The sequence below is a fragment of the Oncorhynchus mykiss genome, chromosome 20 (assembly GCF_013265735.2).
Source record: "Oncorhynchus mykiss isolate Arlee chromosome 20, USDA_OmykA_1.1, whole genome shotgun sequence".
Classification (NCBI taxonomy): domain Eukaryota; kingdom Metazoa; phylum Chordata; class Actinopteri; order Salmoniformes; family Salmonidae; genus Oncorhynchus; species Oncorhynchus mykiss.
In genome coordinates, this window is record NC_048584.1 from 46,518,593 (window position 1) to 46,540,358 (window position 21,766).

The window sequence follows — 21,766 nt, forward strand, 5'->3', positions numbered from 1 at the left end:
AGTCTTTACTGAAGACTCATCTCTTCAGTGGGTCATATGATTGAGTGTAGTCTGGTCCAGGAGTGGGAAGGTGAACGGAAAGGCTCTGGAGCAACGAACCACCCTTGCTGTCTCTGCCTGGCCGGTTCTCCTCTTTCCACTGGGATTCTCTGCCTCTAACCCTATTACAGGGGCTGAGTCACTGGCTTACTGGGGCTCTCTCATGCCGTCCCTGGAAGGGGTGCGTCACCTGAGTGGGTTGATTCACTGATGTGGTCATCCTGTCTGGGTTGGCGCCCCCCCCCTTGGGTTGTGCCATGGCGGAGATCTTTTTGGTCTATACTCAGCCTTGTCTCAGGATGGTAAGTTGGTGGTTGAAGATATCCCTCTAGTGGTGATGGGGCTGTGCTTTGGCAAACTGGGTGGAGTTATATCCTTCCTGTTTGGCCCTGTCCGGGGTGTCCTCAGATGGGGCCACAGTGTCTCCTGACCCCTCCTGTCTCAGCCTCCAGTATTTATGCTGCAGTAGTTTATGTGTCGGGGAGCTAGGGTCAGTTTGTTATATCTGGAGTACTTCTCCTGTCCTATTCGGTGTCCTGTGTGAATCTAAGTGTGCGTTCTCTAATTCTCTCCCTCTCTCTTTCTTTCTCTCTCTCGGAGGACCTGAGCCCTAGGACCATGCCCCAGGACTACCTGACATGATGACTCCTTGCTGTCCCCAGTCCACCTGACCGTGCTGCTGCTCCAGTTTCAACTGTTCTGCCTTATTATTATTGGGCCATGCTGGTCATTTATGAACATTTGAACATCTTGGCCATGTTCTGTTATAATCTCCACCCGGCACAGCCAGAAGAGGACTGGCCACCCCACATAGCCTGGTTCCTCTCTAGGTTTCTTCCTAGGTTTTGGCCTTTCTAGGGAGTTTTTCCTAGCCACCGTGCTTCTACACCTCCATTGCTTGCTGTTTGGGGTTGTAGGCTGGGTTTCTGTACAGCACTTTGAGATATCAGCAGATGTATGAAGGGCTATTTAAATCAATTTGATTTGATTTGATTTGAAGTTTCTAAAACTGTTTGAATGATGTCTGTGAGTTTAACAAAACTCATAAGGCAGGCAAAAACCTGAGGAGAAATCGAAACATGAAGTGAGAAATCTGAGGCTGGAATGTACTCAACACAGTTCCCATTGAAATCCGTTTGAGATATTAATGATGTTACTACTTGATGATGTTTCTACTTGATGATGTTTCTACTGTGTTGTGGGACTGAATGACAGCAGAATGAATCAGGTGTTCGGCAGTCAGCCATTTTCTGGTCACGCACATTCCACATGATAACGACCTGCGTTCCATGGCTCCTGAAGACACAAAGGAATACTCCGGTTGGAACTTTATTGAAGATTAATGTTAAAAACATCCTAATGATTGATTCTGTACTTAGTTTGAAATGACCAGAATGAGCGTTTGGATATGTTTACCAAACGCGCTAACAAAAGTAGCTAATTGGACATAAATAACGGACATTATCGAACAAATCAAGCATTTATTGTGGACCTGGGATTCCTTGGAGTGCATTCTGATGAAGATCATCAAAGGTAAGGGGGCTATTTTGACTTGATTGTTCTGAGCACCGTCTCAGATTATTGCATGGTTTGCTTTTTCCGTAAAGTTTTTTTGAAATCTGACACAGCGGTTGCATTAAAGACAGGTATATCTACAATTCCATGTGTATAACTAGGATTATCATCTACATTTATGATGAGTATTTCTGTTGAATCGATGTGGCTATGCAAAATCACTGGATGTTTTTGGAACTAGTGAATTTAACGCGCAAATGTAAACTCTGTTTTTTTAACATAAATATGAACTTTATCAAACAAAACATACATGTATTGTGTAACATGAAGTCCTATGAGTGTCATCTGAGGAAGATCATCAAAGGTTAGTGATTCATTTTATCTCTGTTTGTGGTTTTTGTGACTCCTCTCTTTGGCTGTAAAAATGGCTGTGTTTTTCTGTGACTAGGTGCTGACCTAACATCATCGTTTGTGGTGCTTTCGCTGTAAACCCTATTTGAAATCGGACACTGTGGTGGGATTAACAACAAGAATACCTTTACATGTATGTTTGAGGAATTTTATTATGAGATTTCTGTTCTTTTGAATTTGATTCCTGGCCGTGTGGTGCCAGGACAACAACCTCCCCCTCAACGTGAGCAAGACAAAGGAGCTGATCGCAGACTACAGGAAAAGGAGGACTGAGCACGTCCCCATTCTCATCGACGGGGCTACAGTGGAGCAGGTTGAGAGCTTCAAGTTCCTTGGTGTCCACATCACCAACAAACTAGAATGGTCCAAACACACCAAGACAGTTGTGAAGAGGGCACGACAAAACCTATTCCCCCTCAGGAGACTGAAAAGATTTGGCATGAGTCCTCAGATCCTCAAAAGGTTCTACAGCTGCACCATCGAGAGCATCCTTACTGGTTGCATCACTGCCTGGTATGGCAACTGCTTGGCCTCCGACCGCAAGGCACTACAGAGGGTAGTGCGTCTGGCCCAGTTCATCACTGGGGCCAAGCTGCCTGTCATCCAGGACCTCTATACCAGGTTGTGTTAGAGGAATGCCCTAAAATGGTCAAAGACTCCAGCCACCCTAGTCATAGACTGTTCTCTCTGCTACCGCACGGCAAGCGGTACCGGAGCGCCAAGTCTACATCCAAGAAGTTTCTAAACAGTTCCTACCCACCAGGCCATAAGACTCCTGAACATCTAATCAAATGGCTACCCAGACTATTTCCTTTGCCCCCCCTTTTAGGCTGCTGCTACTCTGTTATCTATGCATAGTCACTTTAATAACTCTACCTTCATGTACATATTACCTCAATTACCTTGACTAAGAGGTGCCCCTGCACATTGACTCTGTACCGGTACCCCCTGTATATAGCCTCACTATTGTTATTTTACTGCTGCTCTTTAATCATTTGTTATTGTTGTTTTATTTTGTATTTTTTTATTTTTACCTGCATTGTTGGTTAGGGCTTGTAAGTAAGAATTTCACTGTAAAGTATTGTATTCGGCACATGTGAAAAATACATTTTGATTTGCTATAATGTGGATAAAGAGTTACTTGTGTAACAGAACACAGAGGGTTTTCTTTAATAGAAGCCTCTCAAACATAATCCAGGTAGAATCAGGAATTCCCCAGGGTAGCTGTTTAGGCCGTTTCAATCTTTACTAACGACATGCCAATGGCTTTGAGTAAGGCCAGTGTGTCTATGTATGCTGATCACTATACACGTCAGCTACTACAGCAACTGAAATGACTGCAACACTTAACCTTTTGCGTGTAGGGGGCAGTATTTTCATTTTTGGCTAAAAAACTTACCCATTTGAAACGGCCTATTTCTCAGCCCCAGAAACTAGAATATGCATATAATTGTCAGATTAGGATAGAAAACACTCTAAAGTTTCCAAAACTGTAAAAATATTGTCTGCGAGTATAACAGAACTCATATTGCAGGCGAAAGCCTGAGGAAAATCCAATCAGGAATGCCCTCTTATATTGAAACCTCTCTGCATGCCTATCCTCCATTTAAAGGGATATCAACCAAATTCCTTTTTCTATGGCTTCCCTAAGGTGTCAACAGTCTTTAGACATAGTTTCAGGCTTTTATTTTGAAAAATGAGCGTGAAAGATCACATTGTGTAAGTGGATAGGTGGGGGCTCTCAGGGTGAGTTTTGCGCTATAGAGTAAAGCGGCCATTGTTCCTCCCGGTACTATTGAAAAAGCTACACACTCGGTTGATATATTATCGAATATATATTTTAAAAACTACCTGAGGAATGATTATAAAAAACATTTGACATGTTTCTGTGGACATTATGGATATTATTTGGAATATACTGTACGTCTGCGTTGTCGTGACCGCTCTTTCCTGTGGATTTCTGAACATAACGCAACAAACAAACGTCGGTATTTTGGGAATAAAAATTATCTTTATGGAACAAAAGAAACATTTGTTGTGTAACTAGGAGTCTCGTGAGTGAAAACATCCAAAGATCATCAAAGGTAAACAATTGTTTTGATTGCTTTTCTGATTTTCATGACCTAGCTACTTAATGCTTAGTGTACATGATGTTATGTTGCATTATCGATAAACTTACACAAACGCTTGGATTGCTTTCGCTGAGACCACAGGCGGATTAACAAAAGGCTAAACTGTGTTTTCCTATATTGCACTTGTGATTTCATGAATATTAATATTTTTAGTAATATTATTTGACTGTGGCGCTATGCTATTCAGCGGTTGCTGATGACAATTATCCCGCTACCGGGATGGGTAGCATCAACAAGTTAACAAAGAGCTGCAGTTAGTTTTGGAATGGGTAGCGAGGAATAAGTAGGTCCTACATTTTTTCAAAACTAAAAGCATTGTATTTGTGACAAATCATTCACTAAACCCTAAACCTCAACTACGTCTCGTAATGAATAATGTGGAAATTAGGCTAGATGAGGTGACTAAACTGCTTGGAGTAACCCTGGATTGTAAACTGTCATGGTCAAAACATATTGACACAACTGTAGCTAAGATTGGGAGAAGTCTGTCCATAATAAAGCGCTGCTCTGCCTTCTTAACAACACTATCAACACGGCAGGTCCTACAGGCCCTGTTTTTTTTTGGTAACACAAAGAAGGACTTGGGAAAATTACAGTTGGCTCAGATCAGGGCAGCACGTCTGGCCCTTAAATGTACATGGAGAGCTAACATTAATGACATGCATGTCAGTCTCTCCTGGCTCAAAGAGGAAGAGAGATTGACTTCATAACTACTTGTATTTATGAGAGGTATTGACAAGCTGAAGGTACCGAGCTGTCTGTTTAAAATACTAGCACACAGCTCAGACACCCATGCATACCCCACCCACAAGACGTGCCACCAGAGATCTCTTCACAGTCCCCAAGTCCAGAACAGACTATGGGAGGTGCACAGTACTACATAGAATAGTGACTACATGGACCTCTATTCCACATCAGGCAACTGATGCAGGCATTAGAATCAGATTTAAAAAGCATGTTAAAACACACCTTATGGAACATTGGGAACTGTGAAGCAACACAAACATTGGCACAGACACATGCATACAAACACATGATAACATACACACGTACACATGGATTTTGCGTTGTAGATATGTGGAAGTGGAGTGTGGGCCTGAGGGCACACAATTAGTGTGTTGTGAATTCTTTGGTAAATGTGTTGTAATGTTTTTAAAATTGTATAACTGCCTTAATTTTGCCGGACCCCAGGAAGAGTAGCTGCTGGGATCCATAACAAATACAAATCACTGTTCATAATGGCAGTAGCTGTAATCTCCAATACATCACTGTTTGTAATGGCAGTAGCTGTAATCTCCAATACATCACTGTTCATAATGGCAGTAGCTGTAATCTCCAATACATCACTGTTCATAATGGCAGTAGCTGTAATCTCCAATACATCACTGTTCATAATGGCAGTAGCTGTAATCTCCAATACATCACTGTTCATAATGGCAGTAGCTGTAATCTCCAATACATTACAGTTCTTAATGGCAGTAGCTGTAATCTCCAATACATCACTGTTCGTAATGGCAGTAGCTGTAATCTCCAATACATCACTGTTCATAATGGCAGTAGCTGTAATCTCCAATACATCACTGTTCGTAATGGCAGTAGCTGTAATCTCCAATACATCACTGTTCGTAATGGCAGTAGCTGTAATCTCCAATACATCACTGTTCATAATGGCAGTAGCTGTAATCTCCAATACATCACTGTTCGTAATGGCAGTAGCTGTAATCTCTCTTTACCTCTAATTTCCTTGTTTCCTTTTCCTCTCCATCCCTCATTCATTATACTCAGTACTAACCAGGCAGGAGATTGTTACAACAGTGTTAAGGTTATCAGTTGTAGGTGAATGGTGTTATGGATGTGAATCCTTACCATTATACCCCCCCCCCCCCCCCCCCCCCCCTAATATCAGATTACAACATAGGAGAATCGTAGGCTATTTCCTTTGTAATTCTTCTTAATTAAAAAGACTCCACTGAATTCTAATTATAAAATTAAATCAACTCAATAACCGGTAAATTACTACATAAGCATTGAACGGCCCCTGTACTGAAACCCACAGGAGAGCAATAAACCACAGCAGATCAGGGGTCTTGTATATACATAATACTAGATCAAATAATGACATAGAAAACCAATTTAATTTAATGCCAAAGCATTTTGTTTCAAATGTAAATCATTTTAATTCTCTGTGTGGTATTCCTGAATGACTACATTGCGGACCATGCCAGATCTTACAAGCCTGGATAGGTTTAACATATCAGCATTCCATATCGTATGATAAAGTAAGCTGATGCTCACAGCCATTAGTTAATGGAATGTTTGCAATGCAGCCAGCTTGGAACGTGCCCATCAGCTCCCAACTCTGTAGTGCCAATGACTCCAATATTCAACTGATTAAAACTGAATTGTCCACTACAGCACAGGAACAACCATCTGTTGTTATATTCTAATAATGCAAGTATTTATCTTAACCTGTATTTTACTTCTTGTTTTTTGTTTAATTATAAAACATTCATTATTCATTAAATCTGCAGGGAAATGAAGCCTTTAACAGAGTTCAGAGATCCTGTTCTTTACACCAGAATGTGTTGTCTTTAACAGAGTCTAGAGATCCTGTTCTTTACACCAGAATAGGTTGTCTTTAACAGAGTCTAGAGATCCTGTTCTTTACACCAGAATGTGTTGTCTTTAACAGAGTCTAGAGATCCTGTTCTTTACACCAGAATGTGTTGTCTTTAACAGAGTCTAGAGATCCTGTTCTTTACACCAGAATGTGTTGTCTTTAACAGAGTCTAGAGATACTGTTATTTGAATCCACAGAGGAAAGTCTTTAATTTGCAGAGTCTGGAGATACTGTTCTCTGAATCCACAGGGCAAATATTAAGAGTCTAGAGATACTGTTATTTACACTAGAAGGTGTTGTCCATGTCACCATATTATCCTTAAGGAGAGTTTCCACTGTGTTCCAATGATAATATACATTCAGATTGGTATTATAATCTTCTTTGTATCAAGGTTCTTCATAAACATTCTCCATGTCTCTGCTCTATACTCCATAAGGATCCTGCGTCCCTTTGATCAGTGACAATATCCATACACTGCTTTATGTTCTATTAGAAGTGTAAAGTGTCCTTCTGATCAGTGATAATATCCAGGGTATCCAAGGTTTTTCACATGATTTTGACCATTGCCCTGTAGAGTCCTGATGGTCATACATGATATTGGTACATCCATGTAGATTTTGGTCAGAGTCAGATGTTCCTGTGTGTCCCGTGTATAATATCCTGAGGGGCATACATACATGGTATGATCCTGGTCTCAGTCATGTATGTTGACATGTAGTTGTGACCTCTGGCAGAGGGAGGGGCAGGGCTGTCTGGTCCGGGAGGACCACCTGCGGGTGAGCGGTCATCACTATAGAAACAGGGCGTCCAAGACCCTGGTTACCATGGTGATGTGGTACAGAGTTCCTCTGTCGTTCCAACCCGAAAGCAGGAGGAGTGTTCGGTATCTGCTTCCTGTACTGGACGAAGCTACAGGTCTTTAGTATGATAGCTAACACATTCTTCCCTATCAGGATCCCACTGACCCGGGCATCCCTATACAGCAGCATGTTACAGCCTCTGATCAATAAGGTTAAAATATTAATGGTGACCAGGCTGAGGATAGGATATAGCATCATCTTGTGTGGGACTATATTGATGCCCTGCATGGAGATCTCACTAAGAGAGACACAGGGAAGGACTAGCAACAGGATGTAACAATAGAAGAACATCAGTCCTTCAGCCCACAGAGGGAGACCTTTCTTCAGGGGTTCCCAGAGATTAGCCTGAATATCCAGGATATCTAGCAGGTCCACCACCACCCAGAACAACCTGAAGACCAGAGAGGAACAAGATCATAAAACAGAAGATGTCTTTATTGTCCATTAACTTGCAAAAAATGAACAAGTCTTAAAGCTCACAACCCCCATCCCCCAGGACACACAAACACACACCCAGATGGAATGGGTCAGGTCAGTACTACCTGTTAGAATGGGTCAGGTCAGTACTACCTGTTAGAATGGGTCAGGTCAGTTCTACCTGTTAGAATGGGTCAGGTCAGTACTACCTGTTGGAATGGGTCAGGTCAGTACTACCTGTTAGAATGGGTCAGGTCAGTTCTACCTGTTAGAATGGCCCAGGGGCAGTTCTACCTGTTAGAATGGGTCAGGTCAGTTCTACCTGTTAGAATGGGTCAGGTCAGTTCTACCTGTTAGAATGGGTCAGGTCAGTACTAACTGTTAGAATGGGTCAGGGCAGTTCTACCTGTTAGAATGGGTCAGTTCAGTACTACCTGTTAGAATGGGTCAGGTCAGTACTACCTGTTAGAATGGGTCAGGGGCAGTTCTACCTGTTAGAATGGGTCAGGTCAGTTCTACCTGTTAGAATGGGTCAGGTCAGTACTACCTGTTAGAATGGGTCAGGTCAGTACTACCTGTTAGAATGGGTCAGGTCAGTACTACCTGTTAGAATGGCCCAGGGGCAGTTCTACCTGTTAGAATGGGTCAGGTCAGTACTACCTGTTGGAATGGGTCAGGTCAGTACTACCTGTTAGAATGGCCGAGGGGCAGTACTACCTGTTAGAATGGGTCAGGGCAGTACTACCTGTTAGAATGGGTCAGGTCAGTACTACCTGTTAGAATGGGTCAGGTCAGTTCTACCTGTTAGAATGGGTCAGGTCAGTACTACCTGTTAGAATGGGTCAGGTCAGTTCTACCTGTTAGAATGGGTCAGGTCAGTTCTACCTGTTAGAATGGGTCAGGTCAGTACTACCTGTTAGAATGGGTCAGGTCAGTACTACCTGTTAGAATGGGTCAGGTCAGTTCTACCTGTTAGAATGGGTCAGGTCAGTTCTACCTGTTAGAATGGGTCAGGTCAGTACTAACTGTTAGAATGGGTCAGGTCAGTACTACCTGTTAGAATGGGTCAGGTCAGTACTACCTGTTAGAATCGGTCAGGTCAGTACTACCTGTTAGAATGGCCTAGGGGCAGTTCTACCTGTTAGAATGGGTCAGGTCAGTACTACCTGATAGAATTGGTCAGGTCAGTACTACCTGTTAAAATGGGTCAGGTCAGTACTACCTGTTAGAATGGCCCAGGGGCAGTTCTACCTGTTAGAATGGGTCAGGTCAGTACTACCTGTTAGAATGGGTCAGGTCAGTACTACCTGTTAGAATGGGTCAGGACAGTACTACCTGTTAGAATGGGTCAGGACAGTACTACCTGTTAGAATGGGTCAGGTCAGTACTACCTGTTAGAATGGGTCAGGTCAGTACTACCTGTTAGAATGGGTCAGGTCAGTTCTACCTATTAGAATGGGTCAGGTCAGTACTACCTGTTAGAATGGGTCAGGTCAGTACTACCTGTTAGAATGGGTCAGATCAGTACTACCTGTTAGAATGGGTCAGGTCAGTACTACCTGTTAGAATGGGTCAGGTCAGTTCTACCTGTTAGAATGGGTCAGGTCAGTACTACTTGTTAGAATGGGTCAGGTCAGTACTACCTGTTAGAATGGGTCAGGTCAGTACTACCTGTTAGAATGGGTCAGGTCAGTACTACCTGTTAGAATGGGTAAGGTCAGTTCTACCTGTTAGAATGGGTCAGGTCAGTACTACCTGTTAGAATGGGTCAGGTCAGCACTACCTGTTAGAATGGGTCAGGTCAGTACTACCTGTTAGAATGGGTCAGGTCAGTTCTACCTGTTAGAATGGCCCAGGGGCAGTTCTACCTGTTAGAATGGGTCAGGTCAGTACTACCTGTTAGAATGGGTCAGGTCAGCACTACCTGTTAGAATGGGTCAGGTCAGTACTACCTGTTAGAATGGGTCAGGTCAGTTCTACCTGTTAGAATGGGTCAGGTCAGTACTACCTGTTAGAATGGGTCAGGACAGTACTACCTGTTAGAATGGGTCAGGACAGTACTACCTGTTAGAATGGGTCAGGTCAGTACTACCTGTTAGAATGGGTCAGGTCAGTACTACCTGTTAGAATGGGTCAGGTCAGTTCTACCTATTAGAATGGGTCAGGTCAGTACTACCTGTTAGAATGGGTCAGATCAGTACTACCTGTTAGAATGGGTCAGGTCAGTACTACCTGTTAGAATGGGTCAGGTCAGTACTACCTGTTAGAATGGGTCAGGACAGTACTACCTGTTAGAATGGGTCAGGTCAGTTCTACCTGTTAGAATGGGTCAGGTCAGTTCTACCTGTTAGAATGGGTCAGGTCAGTACTACCTGTTAGAATGGGTCAGGTCAGTACTACCTGTTAGAATGGGTCAGGTCAGTTCTACCTGTTAGAATGGGTCAGGTCAGTTCTACCTGTTAGAATGGGTCAGGTCAGTACTAACTGTTAGAATGGGTCAGGTCAGTACTACCTGTTAGAATGGGTCAGGTCAGTACTACCTGTTAGAATCGGTCAGGTCAGTACTACCTGTTAGAATGGCCTAGGGGCAGTTCTACCTGTTAGAATGGGTCAGGTCAGTACTACCTGATAGAATTGGTCAGGTCAGTACTACCTGTTAAAATGGGTCAGGTCAGTACTACCTGTTAGAATGGCCCAGGGGCAGTTCTACCTGTTAGAATGGGTCAGGTCAGTACTACCTGTTAGAATGGGTCAGGTCAGCACTACCTGTTAGAATGGGTCAGGTCAGTACTACCTGTTAGAATGGGTCAGGTCAGTTCTACCTGTTAGAATGGGTCAGGTCAGTACTACCTGTTAGAATGGGTCAGGACAGTACTACCTGTTAGAATGGGTCAGGACAGTACTACCTGTTAGAATGGGTCAGGTCAGTTCTACCTGTTAGAATGGGTCAGGTCAGTTCTACCTGTTAGAATGGGTCAGGTCAGTACTACCTGTTAGAATGGGTCAGGTCAGTACTACCTGTTAGAATGGGTCAGGTCAGTTCTACCTGTTAGAATGGGTCAGGTCAGTTCTACCTGTTAGAATGGGTCAGGTCAGTACTAACTGTTAGAATGGGTCAGGTCAGTACTACCTGTTAGAATGGGTCAGGTCAGTACTACCTGTTAGAATCGGTCAGGTCAGTACTACCTGTTAGAATGGCCTAGGGGCAGTTCTACCTGTTAGAATGGGTCAGGTCAGTACTACCTGATAGAATTGGTCAGGTCAGTACTACCTGTTATAATGGGTCAGGTCAGTACTACCTGTTAGAATGGCCCAGGGGCAGTTCTACCTGTTAGAATGGGTCAGGTCAGTACTACCTGTTAGAATGGGTCAGGTCAGCACTACCTGTTAGAATGGGTCAGGTCAGTACTACCTGTTAGAATGGGTCAGGTCAGTTCTACCTGTTAGAATGGGTCAGGTCAGTACTACCTGTTAGAATGGGTCAGGACAGTACTACCTGTTAGAATGGGTCAGGACAGTACTACCTGTTAGAATGGGTCAGGTCAGTACTACCTGTTAGAATGGGTCAGGTCAGTACTACCTGTTAGAATGGGTCAGGTCAGTTCTACCTATTAGAATGGGTCAGGTCAGTACTACCTGTTAGAATGGGTCAGGTCAGTACTACCTGTTAGAATGGGTCAGATCAGTACTACCTGTTAGAATGGGTCAGGTCAGTACTACCTGTTAGAATGGGTCAGGTCAGTTCTACCTGTTAGAATGGGTCAGGTCAGTACTACTTGTTAGAATGGGTCAGGTCAGTACTACCTGTTAGAATGGGTCAGGTCAGTACTACCTGTTAGAATGGGTCATGTCAGTACTACCTGTTAGAATGGGTAAGGTCAGTTCTACCTGTTAGAATGGGTCAGGTCAGTACTACCTGTTAGAATGGGTCAGGTCAGCACTACCTGTTAGAATGGGTCAGGTCAGTACTACCTGTTAGAATGGGTCAGGTCAGTTCTACCTGTTAGAATGGGTCAGGTCAGTACTACCTGTTAGAATGGGTCAGGACAGTACTACCTGTTAGAATGGGTCAGGTCAGTTCTACCTGTTAGAATGGGTCAGGTCAGTTCTACCTGTTAGAATGGGTCAGGTCAGTACTACCTGTTAGAATGGGTCAGGTCAGTACTACCTGTTAGAATGGGTCAGGTCAGTTCTACCTGTTAGAATGGGTCAGGTCAGTTCTACCTGTTAGAATGGGTCAGGTCAGTACTAACTGTTAGAATGGGTCAGGTCAGTACTACCTGTTAGAATGGGTCAGGTCAGTACTACCTGTTAGAATCGGTCAGGTCAGTACTACCTGTTAGAATGGCCTAGGGGCAGTTCTACCTGTTAGAATGGGTCAGGTCAGTACTACCTGATAGAATTGGTCAGGTCAGTACTACCTGTTAAAATGGGTCAGGTCAGTACTACCTGTTAGAATGGCCCAGGGCAGTTCTACCTGTTAGAATGGGTCAGGTCAGTACTACCTGTTAGAATGGGTCAGGTCAGCACTACCTGTTAGAATGGGTCAGGTCAGTACTACCTGTTAGAATGGGTCAGGTCAGTTCTACCTGTTAGAATGGGTCAGGTCAGTACTACCTGTTAGAATGGGTCAGGACAGTACTACCTGTTAGAATGGGTCAGGACAGTACTACCTGTTAGAATGGGTCAGGTCAGTACTACCTGTTAGAATGGGTCAGGTCAGTACTACCTGTTAGAATGGGTCAGGTCAGTTCTACCTATTAGAATGGGTCAGGTCAGTACTACCTGTTAGAATGGGTCAGGTCAGTACTACCTGTTAGAATGGGTCAGATCAGTACTACCTGTTAGAATGGGTCAGGTCAGTACTACCTGTTAGAATGGGTCAGGTCAGTTCTACCTGTTAGAATGGGTCAGGTCAGTACTACTTGTTAGAATGGGTCAGGTCAGTACTACCTGTTAGAATGGGTCAGGTCAGTACTACCTGTTAGAATGGGTCAGGTCAGTACTACCTGTTAGAATGGGTAAGGTCAGTTCTACCTGTTAGAATGGGTCAGGTCAGTACTACCTGTTAGAATGGCACAGGGGCAGTTCTACCTGTTAGAATGGGTCAGGTCAGTTCTACCTGTTAGAATGGGTCAGGTCAGTTCTACCTGTTAGAATGGGTCAGGTCAGTACTAACTGTTAGAATGGGTCAGGTCAGTACTACCTGTTAGAATGGGTCAGGTCAGTACTACCTGTTAGAATCGGTCAGGTCAGTACTACCTGTTAGAATGGCCCAGGGGCAGTTCTACCTGTTAGAATGGGTCAGGTCAGTACTACCTGTTAGAATGGGTCAGGTCAGTACTACCTGTTAGAATGGGTCAGGTCAGTACTACCTGTTAGAATGGGTCAGGTCAGTTCTACCTGTTAGAATGGGTCAGGTCAGTACTACCTGTTAGAATGGGTCAGGTCAGTACTACCTGTTAGAATGGGTCAGGTCAGTACTACCTGTTAGAATGGGTCAGGTCAGTACTACCTGTTAGAATGGGTCAGGTCAGTACTACCTGTTAGAATGGGTCAGGTCAGTACTACCTGTTAGAATGGGTCAGGTCAGTTCTACCTGTTAGAATGGGTCAGGTCAGTACTACCTGTTAGAATGGGTCAGGTCAGTACTACCTGTTAGAATGGGTCAGGTCAGTACTACCTGTTAGAATGGGTCAGGTCAGTTCTACCTGTTAGAATGGGTCAGGACAGTACTACCTGTTAGAATGGGTCAGGTCAGTACTACCTGTTAGAATGGGTCAGGTCAGTTCTACCTGTTAGAATGGGTCAGGACAGTACTACCTGTTAGAATGGGTCAGGTCAGTTCTACCTGTTAGAATGGGTCAGGTCAGTACTACCTGTTAGAATGGGTCAGGTCAGTACTACCTGTTAGAATGGGTCAGGACAGTACTACCTGTTAGAATGGCCCAGGGGCAGTTCTACCTGTTACGCAGCTCCTCTTTCTTCTTGGACGGCTGTACGTACTCCATATGGTCTATTGCCACGAGACCAACAAACAGCACCGGGACACAGACTGAGAGGAGTAGGGTCAGGGCCTTACGGGCCAGAGCATCCAGAGACTTCCTGTCAGCCTTATAGTTCTGGTACACAAAGTACACCTGGAAAAATAGCCAAAAAGTAAATCAATAAAATGTATTTTATATAGCCCTTTTCATATCAGCAGTTGTCACAAAGTGCTTTACAAACAAATTCTTATTTTCAATGAGGGCCTAGGAACAATGGGTTAACTGCCTGTTCAGGGGCAGAACAACAGAGTTGTACTTTGTCAGCTCGGGGATTTGAACTTGCAACCTTTTGGTTATTAGTACAATGCTCTAACCACTAGGCTACCCTGCCACCCCAGATACATAGTATCACGCCTACTTCTGCTCCCTCCCTCCTGCGCTCAATGTGGTCTGTCTCCTAACCACCGGTCCTGGCAACCCACATTGTGCACACCTGGCAACCATCATTGCGCACACTTGCTCCCCATCGTTACACACACCTGGACTCCATCACCACCCTGACTACTCTCCCTTCATATAGCCCTCAGTAGCTTCTGTCATCACGCAATATTGGTTTTGGTTACGTTCAGTACGCTGCTTCTGTTTTTGTAGTTTCTTCATGTTTATTATTATTTAACTCAACTTCTGCTTCCTGATTCGCTGTGTATACGTTACAGAAAACTGCCTCTCAAAAACAAAGAAGCAGCAGAAGTTAAGGATATCTCCCATATAGTCGACGAACAGGAACACCTACTGCGTCAACACTATGATCAGCTGGGTTCGGGTAATGGATGAGGTCCTTCACATTCTCCACCACCTCGACAACACCTGAGAAGATTGATCTCCAACTAGTGGAGGACCATGATTCGTCCCAGAGAGCCAGTCCACCAGCCCATCCAGCGGTCCGCCCAGGTCAACGATGCCCTGTTGTCCCTCCCGGACAAATATGATGGGACTCCATCGAAATGCCGTGGCTTCCTACTCCAGTGCTCTCTTTATTTCACCCACCAGACAGGAGCCCCCACCACCGAGATGTCCAAGGTTGCCATGGTAATTTCCCTGCTGACCAGACGGGCTTTGGAGTGGGCTACGGTTCCTATTGTGGTCAGGAGGGGCACCAGCTTCAGCAGTGTCTGGTTCGTTCCAACCCGGGGTCCAAAGGGACCCGCAATCATCCATCTCCCAGGGTAGGCATGAGTATTCCATCATTATTGCTTTCTGCAAAACGCTTCCTGGTTTCCATTTCACTGGCTGGCTGTCCCTCATGTGTTGTCCCTAAAGCTCTAGTGGACTCTGGTGCCACAGGTAATTTCATCACATCGCAGCACCATTCAACATCACCGTGGGACCCCTGCACCAAGAAAGCCTTCCCTCATCACTGAGGCACCTGTACATAGTCATCCTCTGCCTCCTGTGGCTCCAACGTCACGGCCCCATACTTAATACTTATTTTCCACCATAATTTGCAAATAAATTCATTAAAAATCCTACAATGTGATTTTCTGGATTTTTTAAAATAATTTTGTCTGTCATAGTTGAAGTGTACCTATGATAAAAATTACAGGCCTCTCTCATCGTTTTAAGTGGGAGAACTTGCACAATTGGTGGCTGACTAAATACGTTTTTGCCTCACTGTATATATAGTTTAAACTGACAGATTTTATTGGGGATGTTTCTATTATGCTATTTAGTTTTATGCGGCAGCGCGGACATCGACCTTCATTTTTTTAAATATAATAGAACAACATTAAAGAAAGGATTGTTTTATTTATTTAACCTTTATTGAAGTAGGCAAGTCAGTTAAGAACAAATTCTTATTTACAATGACGGCCTACCCCGACCAAACCCTAACCCGGACGATGCTGCGCCAATTGTGCGCCGCCCTATGGGACTCCCAAGCACGGCCAGTTGTGAAACAGCTTGCAATCGAACCAGGGTCTGTAGTGACGCCTCTAGCACTGAGATGCTGCACCACTCGGGAGCCCAATTAAACAAAAAAGGAAACAACAAAATGACAACAAAACAAAAAATGCCTTGTAAATACCTTGATCTCCAGGACAAAGATATAGAGGAACCAGAGTATCATGGCACAGCCTCGCTTGGCTGTCCGTACCTCGGCCCCGACCCAAACCGCCACGTACCGCAACACGATGAGGAAGCAGAGGTCCCCTACCATCACCATGATACAGATACCTGTTCCCCAGAAAAATCTATTGTTAATAATAATAATAGTACAAGTTGGTTTAGAATTGTGTTTTTGTCTCATTCTCCTGCACTATGGTTGTTAGAATTGTGTTTTTGTCTCATTCTCATTCTCCTGCACTATGGTTGTTAGAATTGTGTTTTTGTCATTCTCATGCTCCTGAATTGTGTTAATAATTCATTATTATGTCCTATGAATTTTATGCTTCATTTGTAAACACGGCACCCTTGTAAAAGAGAAATCGGACTCAATGGAACTTCCCTGACTGAATATAGGTTTCATAATAATAATAATAATACCTATCTTCTTGGGCCCGTGGTTCTGTTCCACCAGATAGGCATCAATCAGGGCCATACTGCTCATGATCAGCAGGGTGGACAGGCAGATATGGGGCTGGTTGGTGGGAGGAGGGGGCACCATCATGACTGGGGCAGGAGGAGGTCTGTTAGGGAGAGTGTAGGGTGGTCCTCTGCTAAATAAAGGCAGGTTAGACTGTTACAGTAGACGGTAATGCCTAGTTAAATAAATAAAACAAATGTTCCACTCCATGGCTGGGGTTTTCACAGGGGGAGGGAGGAGGGGTTAGGAGAAGATTTGTGGAGGAGGGAGGGATTAGGAGATTTGTGGAGGAGGAGGAGGGAGGGGGTAGGAGGAGATTTGTGGAGGAGGGAGGGATTAGGAGATTTGTGGAGGAGGAGGAGGGAGGTGGAAGGAGGGGGTAGGAGGAGATTTGTGGAGGAGGGAGGGAGGTAGGGAGGAGGGAGGGATTAGGAGATTTGTGGAGGAGGAGGAGGGAGGGGGTAGGAGGAGATTTGTGGAGTAGGGAGGGATTAGGAGATTTGTGGAGGAGGAGGAGGGAGGTGGAAGGAGGGGGTAGGAGGAGATTTGTGGCTGTTACTGTTAGAGAGTGTTACTCCCTTCCCTGTTTTAGCTGTTACTGTTAGAGAGTGTTACTCCCTCCCATGTGATTGATGTTACTGTTAGAGAGTGTTACTCCCTCCCCTGTGTTGGCTGTTACTGTTAGAGTGTGGTGCTCCCCCTCTCTTGGTCAACAGCCAGGTTACTAATAGGATTTCCACAGATCAATCAATCCTGGGCGAGAGGCTGAAGCAGAGACATCTCTGAGCCAGAGACACCTACAGACAGACATGCAGTGACCCAGAGTTAGTAAATTGTGTTGCTTGGCAAGAGGTCTGTAAACAAACAACATGCCTCACCACCGGCGATGTGATCAATCTGAGTTACTGTATTCTAATATCCTATAATATCCTCTACAGTTTCCCCCTTTTAATTATAATACCAAAGGTTTATTTTAATTAACATTGCAAATGTGCTGCAATATTTTTTGAGTTGGGTTTTCCTATCGGTGCACTGAGTGGCTGGAGAGAGAGAGAGCAAGAGAGAGCGAAATAGAGAGAGAGCGAAATAGAGAGAGACAGAGAGAGAGCAAAATAGAGAGAGACCGAGAGAGAGCAAAATAGAGAGCGAAGTAGCGAGAGAGAGAGCAAAATAGAGACAGAGAGAGCAAAATAGAGAGACAGAGAGAGAGAGAGAGAGAGAGGCAGGCTACTTGTCTACTTACTTGTGTCTGTCTGTCTCGTGCTCATTTGTGCTGATAGCTTCCATCCATTGAGCTGTTCAGAGCCCAGTGGTGGTGAGGTTGTAGGTTCAGAGTCCTCCGAGCCCAGTGTTGAGGTCCAGAGAAGTGGTTAGGAGTCCAGTGGTTATAGGTTCAGAGTCTTGTGTTGGGGTCCAGAGAAGAGGTTAGGAGCCCAGTGGTTATAGGTTCAGAGTCCTCAGAGTCCAGTGGTTATAGGTTGAGAGCCCTTAGAGCCCAGTGGTTATAGGTTCAGAGCCCTTAGAGCCCAGCTATAATCCATCAGAAACCCGAGAGCTGCTTCTCGCTCATGTTAATAATCCAACAGTCGTGGATATGTCTTTAAGCTGGTGAGAAATACCAAAATATCCTAGTGATGATCCACATAGCAGTCAGACTGAATCAGAGATGTTGTCTTAATGGTCAAAGACCCTTTCAGTTTATACAGACGCCATATTATCCTTGTTTGAAGCTCCACTCACGACCACATCAAAAGAAAAGCTATTCCTGGTGAAAAACAAGTCCCAACGGATTGTTGTCATCCTCAAAAAAATATAGTTGTCTGTCTGTCTGTCTGTCTGTCTGTCTGTCTGTCTGTCTGTCTGTCTGTCTGTCTGTCTGTCTGTCTGTCTGTCTGTCTGTCTGTCTGTCTGTCTGTCTGTCTGTCTGTCTGTCTGTCTGTCTGTCTGTCTGTCTGTCTGTCTGTCTGTCTGTCTGTCTGTCTGTCTGTCTGTCTGTCTGTCTGTCTGTCTGTCTGTCTGTCTGTCTGTCTGTCTGTCTGTCTGTCTGTCTGTCTGTCTGTCTGTCTGTCTGTCTGTCTGTCTGTCTGTCTGTCTGTCTGTCTGTCTGTCTGTCTGTCTGTCTGTCTGTCTGTCTGTCTGTCTGTCTGTCTGTCTGTCTGTCTGTCTGTCTGTCTGTCTGTCTGTCTGTCTGTCTGTCTGTCTGTCTGTCTGTCTGTCTGTCTGTCTGTCTGTCTGTCTGTCTGTCTGTCTGTGTGGTGGGTTGTCGAGAATCCTTTGAATGCAGCGAGTGTCCTCCTCAGATCCGCAGGCCAGTGTGTTTGTAATAGAAAAAGGGTGTGTGTGTTCTGGGTGGGTGTGTATGTGTGTGTGTCTCTCAGCTGTCTAGGTGGGTGTCTCTCACTGAGTCTCTGACCCCAGGTAGTTTCATGGTCACGGTGCCTCTCTCTCTCTCCTCCTGCCAGGATGTTACAACAGGAGCAACAGGACCGGTAGCTCCTCTGTCTTCTCAGTCCTCAGCATAGTCTGGTCCGTCTTCCACATCTCTGCTAGAATTGGTACTGCCTCTCCTCTCTATCTGCTCTGACTGACTCCTTTGGTTGTTTGTCCTTCTCTTCCTTCTCTTCCTCCTGCTGCTGCTCCTATAAAGGCACAAGCTGAGTGACGCTGACACCCGGTAGACCACAGCTGCAGAGAGAGAGGGAAGGAGGGAGGAGAGAGAGACACGTATCCAGGAGCGGAGGGAAAAGCAGGGAAGAAGAACCAGCATTGTGCAGCTTCAATGAATGGTGCTCTCTCTTTCTCAAATAAAATTGAATAAAATGGTATTTGTCACATCCACCAACTACAACAGGTGTAGACTTTACCGTGAAAATGCTTGCTTACAAGCGCTTCCCAATGATCCAGAGTTAAAAAATAACAATAAAAAGACAAATAGTAAAACATGAGGAATAAAATACACAATAATGGAGCTATTTACAGGAAGTACCAGAGCACTGTGGAGATATATACAGGAAGTACCGGATCACAATGGAGCTACTGTATATACAGGAAGTACCAGATCAATGTGGAGCTATATACAGGAAGTACCAGATCAATGTGGAGCTATATACAGGACGTACCAGATCAATGTGGAGCTATATACTGGAAGTACCAGATCAATGTGGAGCTATTTACAGGAAGTACCAGATCAATGTGGAGCTATATACAGGAAGTACCAGATCAATGTGGAGCTATATACAGGAAGTACCATATCAATGTGGAGCTATATACAGGAAGTACCAGTACCAGATCAATGTGGAGCTATATACAGGAAGTACCCGTACCAGATCAATGTGGAGCTATATACAGGAAGTACCAGATCAATGTGGAGCTATATACAGGAAATACCAGTACCATATCAATGTGGAGCTATAAACAGGAAGTACCAGTACCAGATCAATGTGGAGCTATATACAGGAAGTATCAGATCAATGTGGAGCTATATACAGGAAGTACCAGTACCATATCAATGTGTACAGGAAGTACCAGATCAATGTAGAGCTATCTACAGTACAGGAAGTACTATGTCAATGTGGAGCTAGCTACAGTAAAGTAAATACCTGATCAATGAGAAGCTACAGTGTATACTGTATACAGGAAGTAACACATCAACGTGGAACTATATACAGGAATTACCAGGTCAATATGGAGCAACATACAGGCAGTATCAGATCAATGTGGCACTATTTACAGGAAGAACCAGTACCAGATCAATGTGGATGTGTAGTTGAAGTCGGAAGCTTACAAACACTTAGGTTGGAGTCATTAAAACTCGTTTTTTTAGCCACTACACAAATTTCTTGTTAACAAACTATAGTTTTGGCTAGTCGGTTAGGACATCTACTTTGTGCATGACACAAGTACTTTTTCCAACAATTGTTTACAGACAGATTATTTCACTTATAATTCACTGTATCACAATTCCAGTGGGTCAGAAGTTTACATACACTAAGTTGACTGGGCACTTAAACAGCTTGGAAAATTCCAGAAAATTATGTCTTGGCTTTAGAAGATTCTGATAGGCTAATTGACATCATTTGAGTCAATTGGAGGTGTACCTGTGGATGTATTACAAGGCCTATCTTCAAACTCAGTGCCTCTTTGCTTGACATCATGGGAAAATCAGCCAAGACCTCAGACAAAAATTGTAGACCTCCAAAAGTCTAGTTCATCCTTGGGAGCAATTTCCAAACGCCTGAAGGTACCACGTTCATCTGTACAAACAATAGTACGCAAGTATAAACACCATGGGACCACACAGCCATCATACCGCTCAGGAAGGAGACACATTCTGTCTCCTAGAGATGAACGTACTTTGGTGCGAAAAGTGCAAATCAATCCCAGAACAACAGCAAAGGACCTTGTGAAGATGCTGGAGGAAACAGGTACAAAACTATCTATATCCACAGTAAAATGAGTCCTGTATCAACATATCCTGAAAGGCAGCTCAGCAAGGAAGAAGCCACTGCTCCAAAACCACCATAATAAAAGCCAGACTAGGGTTTGTAACTGCACATGGTGACAAAGATCGTACATTTTGGAGAAATTACCTCTGGTCTGATGACACAAAAATAGAACTGTTTGGCCATAATGACCATCGTTATGTTTGGAGGAAAAAGGTGGAGGCTTGCAAGCCGAAGAACACCATCCCAACCTTGAAAGCACGGGGGTGGCAGAATCATGTTGCATCTATATTATCCGGCGTCGTCGTTCAGGCAAGTCCCGGTGAAACATAAGATGTTTTTAATGTCCCGTTGGTAGGATAGTCGTAATCACGCTGACAACATCATTCTGTATTCTTCTGGCCCTTCTTTGGATACTGTGTTATCTAACCTCCAGACGAGCTTCAATGCCATACAACTCTACTTCCGTGGCCTCCAACTGCTCTTAAATGCAAGTAAAACTAAATGCATGCTCTTTAACCAATCACTGCCCGCACCTGCCCGCCTGTCCATCATCACTACTCTGGACAGGTCATACTTAGAATATGTGGACAACTACAAATACCTAGGTGTCTGGTTAGACTGTAAACTCTCCTTCCAGACTCACATTAAGGGGGTGATAAGTTTTTGAAAAAATGTTCACATTTTTTACTTTTGACTTCCTATGAAATCATATTGCAAATGGACAAAACAAGCTTCAATGCCATACAACTCTCCTTCCG

The 21,766-nt window shown here is 44.2% G+C and overlaps 1 protein-coding gene across 1 annotated transcript; it reads right to left on the minus strand.

Moving 5' to 3' along the window:
- Positions 1-6,233: 6,233 nt before the first annotated feature.
- LOC110499518 (transmembrane protein 121) lies at positions 6,234-16,900 on the minus strand. The gene is made up of 4 exons (XM_036956454.1): positions 16,524-16,900; positions 16,066-16,214; positions 13,960-14,135; positions 6,234-7,969 (listed from the first exon to the last, which is right to left on the minus strand). The coding sequence occupies exons 1-4, from the start codon at positions 16,645-16,647 to the stop codon at positions 7,417-7,419; spliced, it is 1,002 nt and encodes a 333-aa protein (XP_036812349.1). The 5' UTR covers positions 16,648-16,900; the 3' UTR covers positions 6,234-7,416.
- Between the last annotated feature and the right edge of the window lie 4,866 nt (positions 16,901-21,766).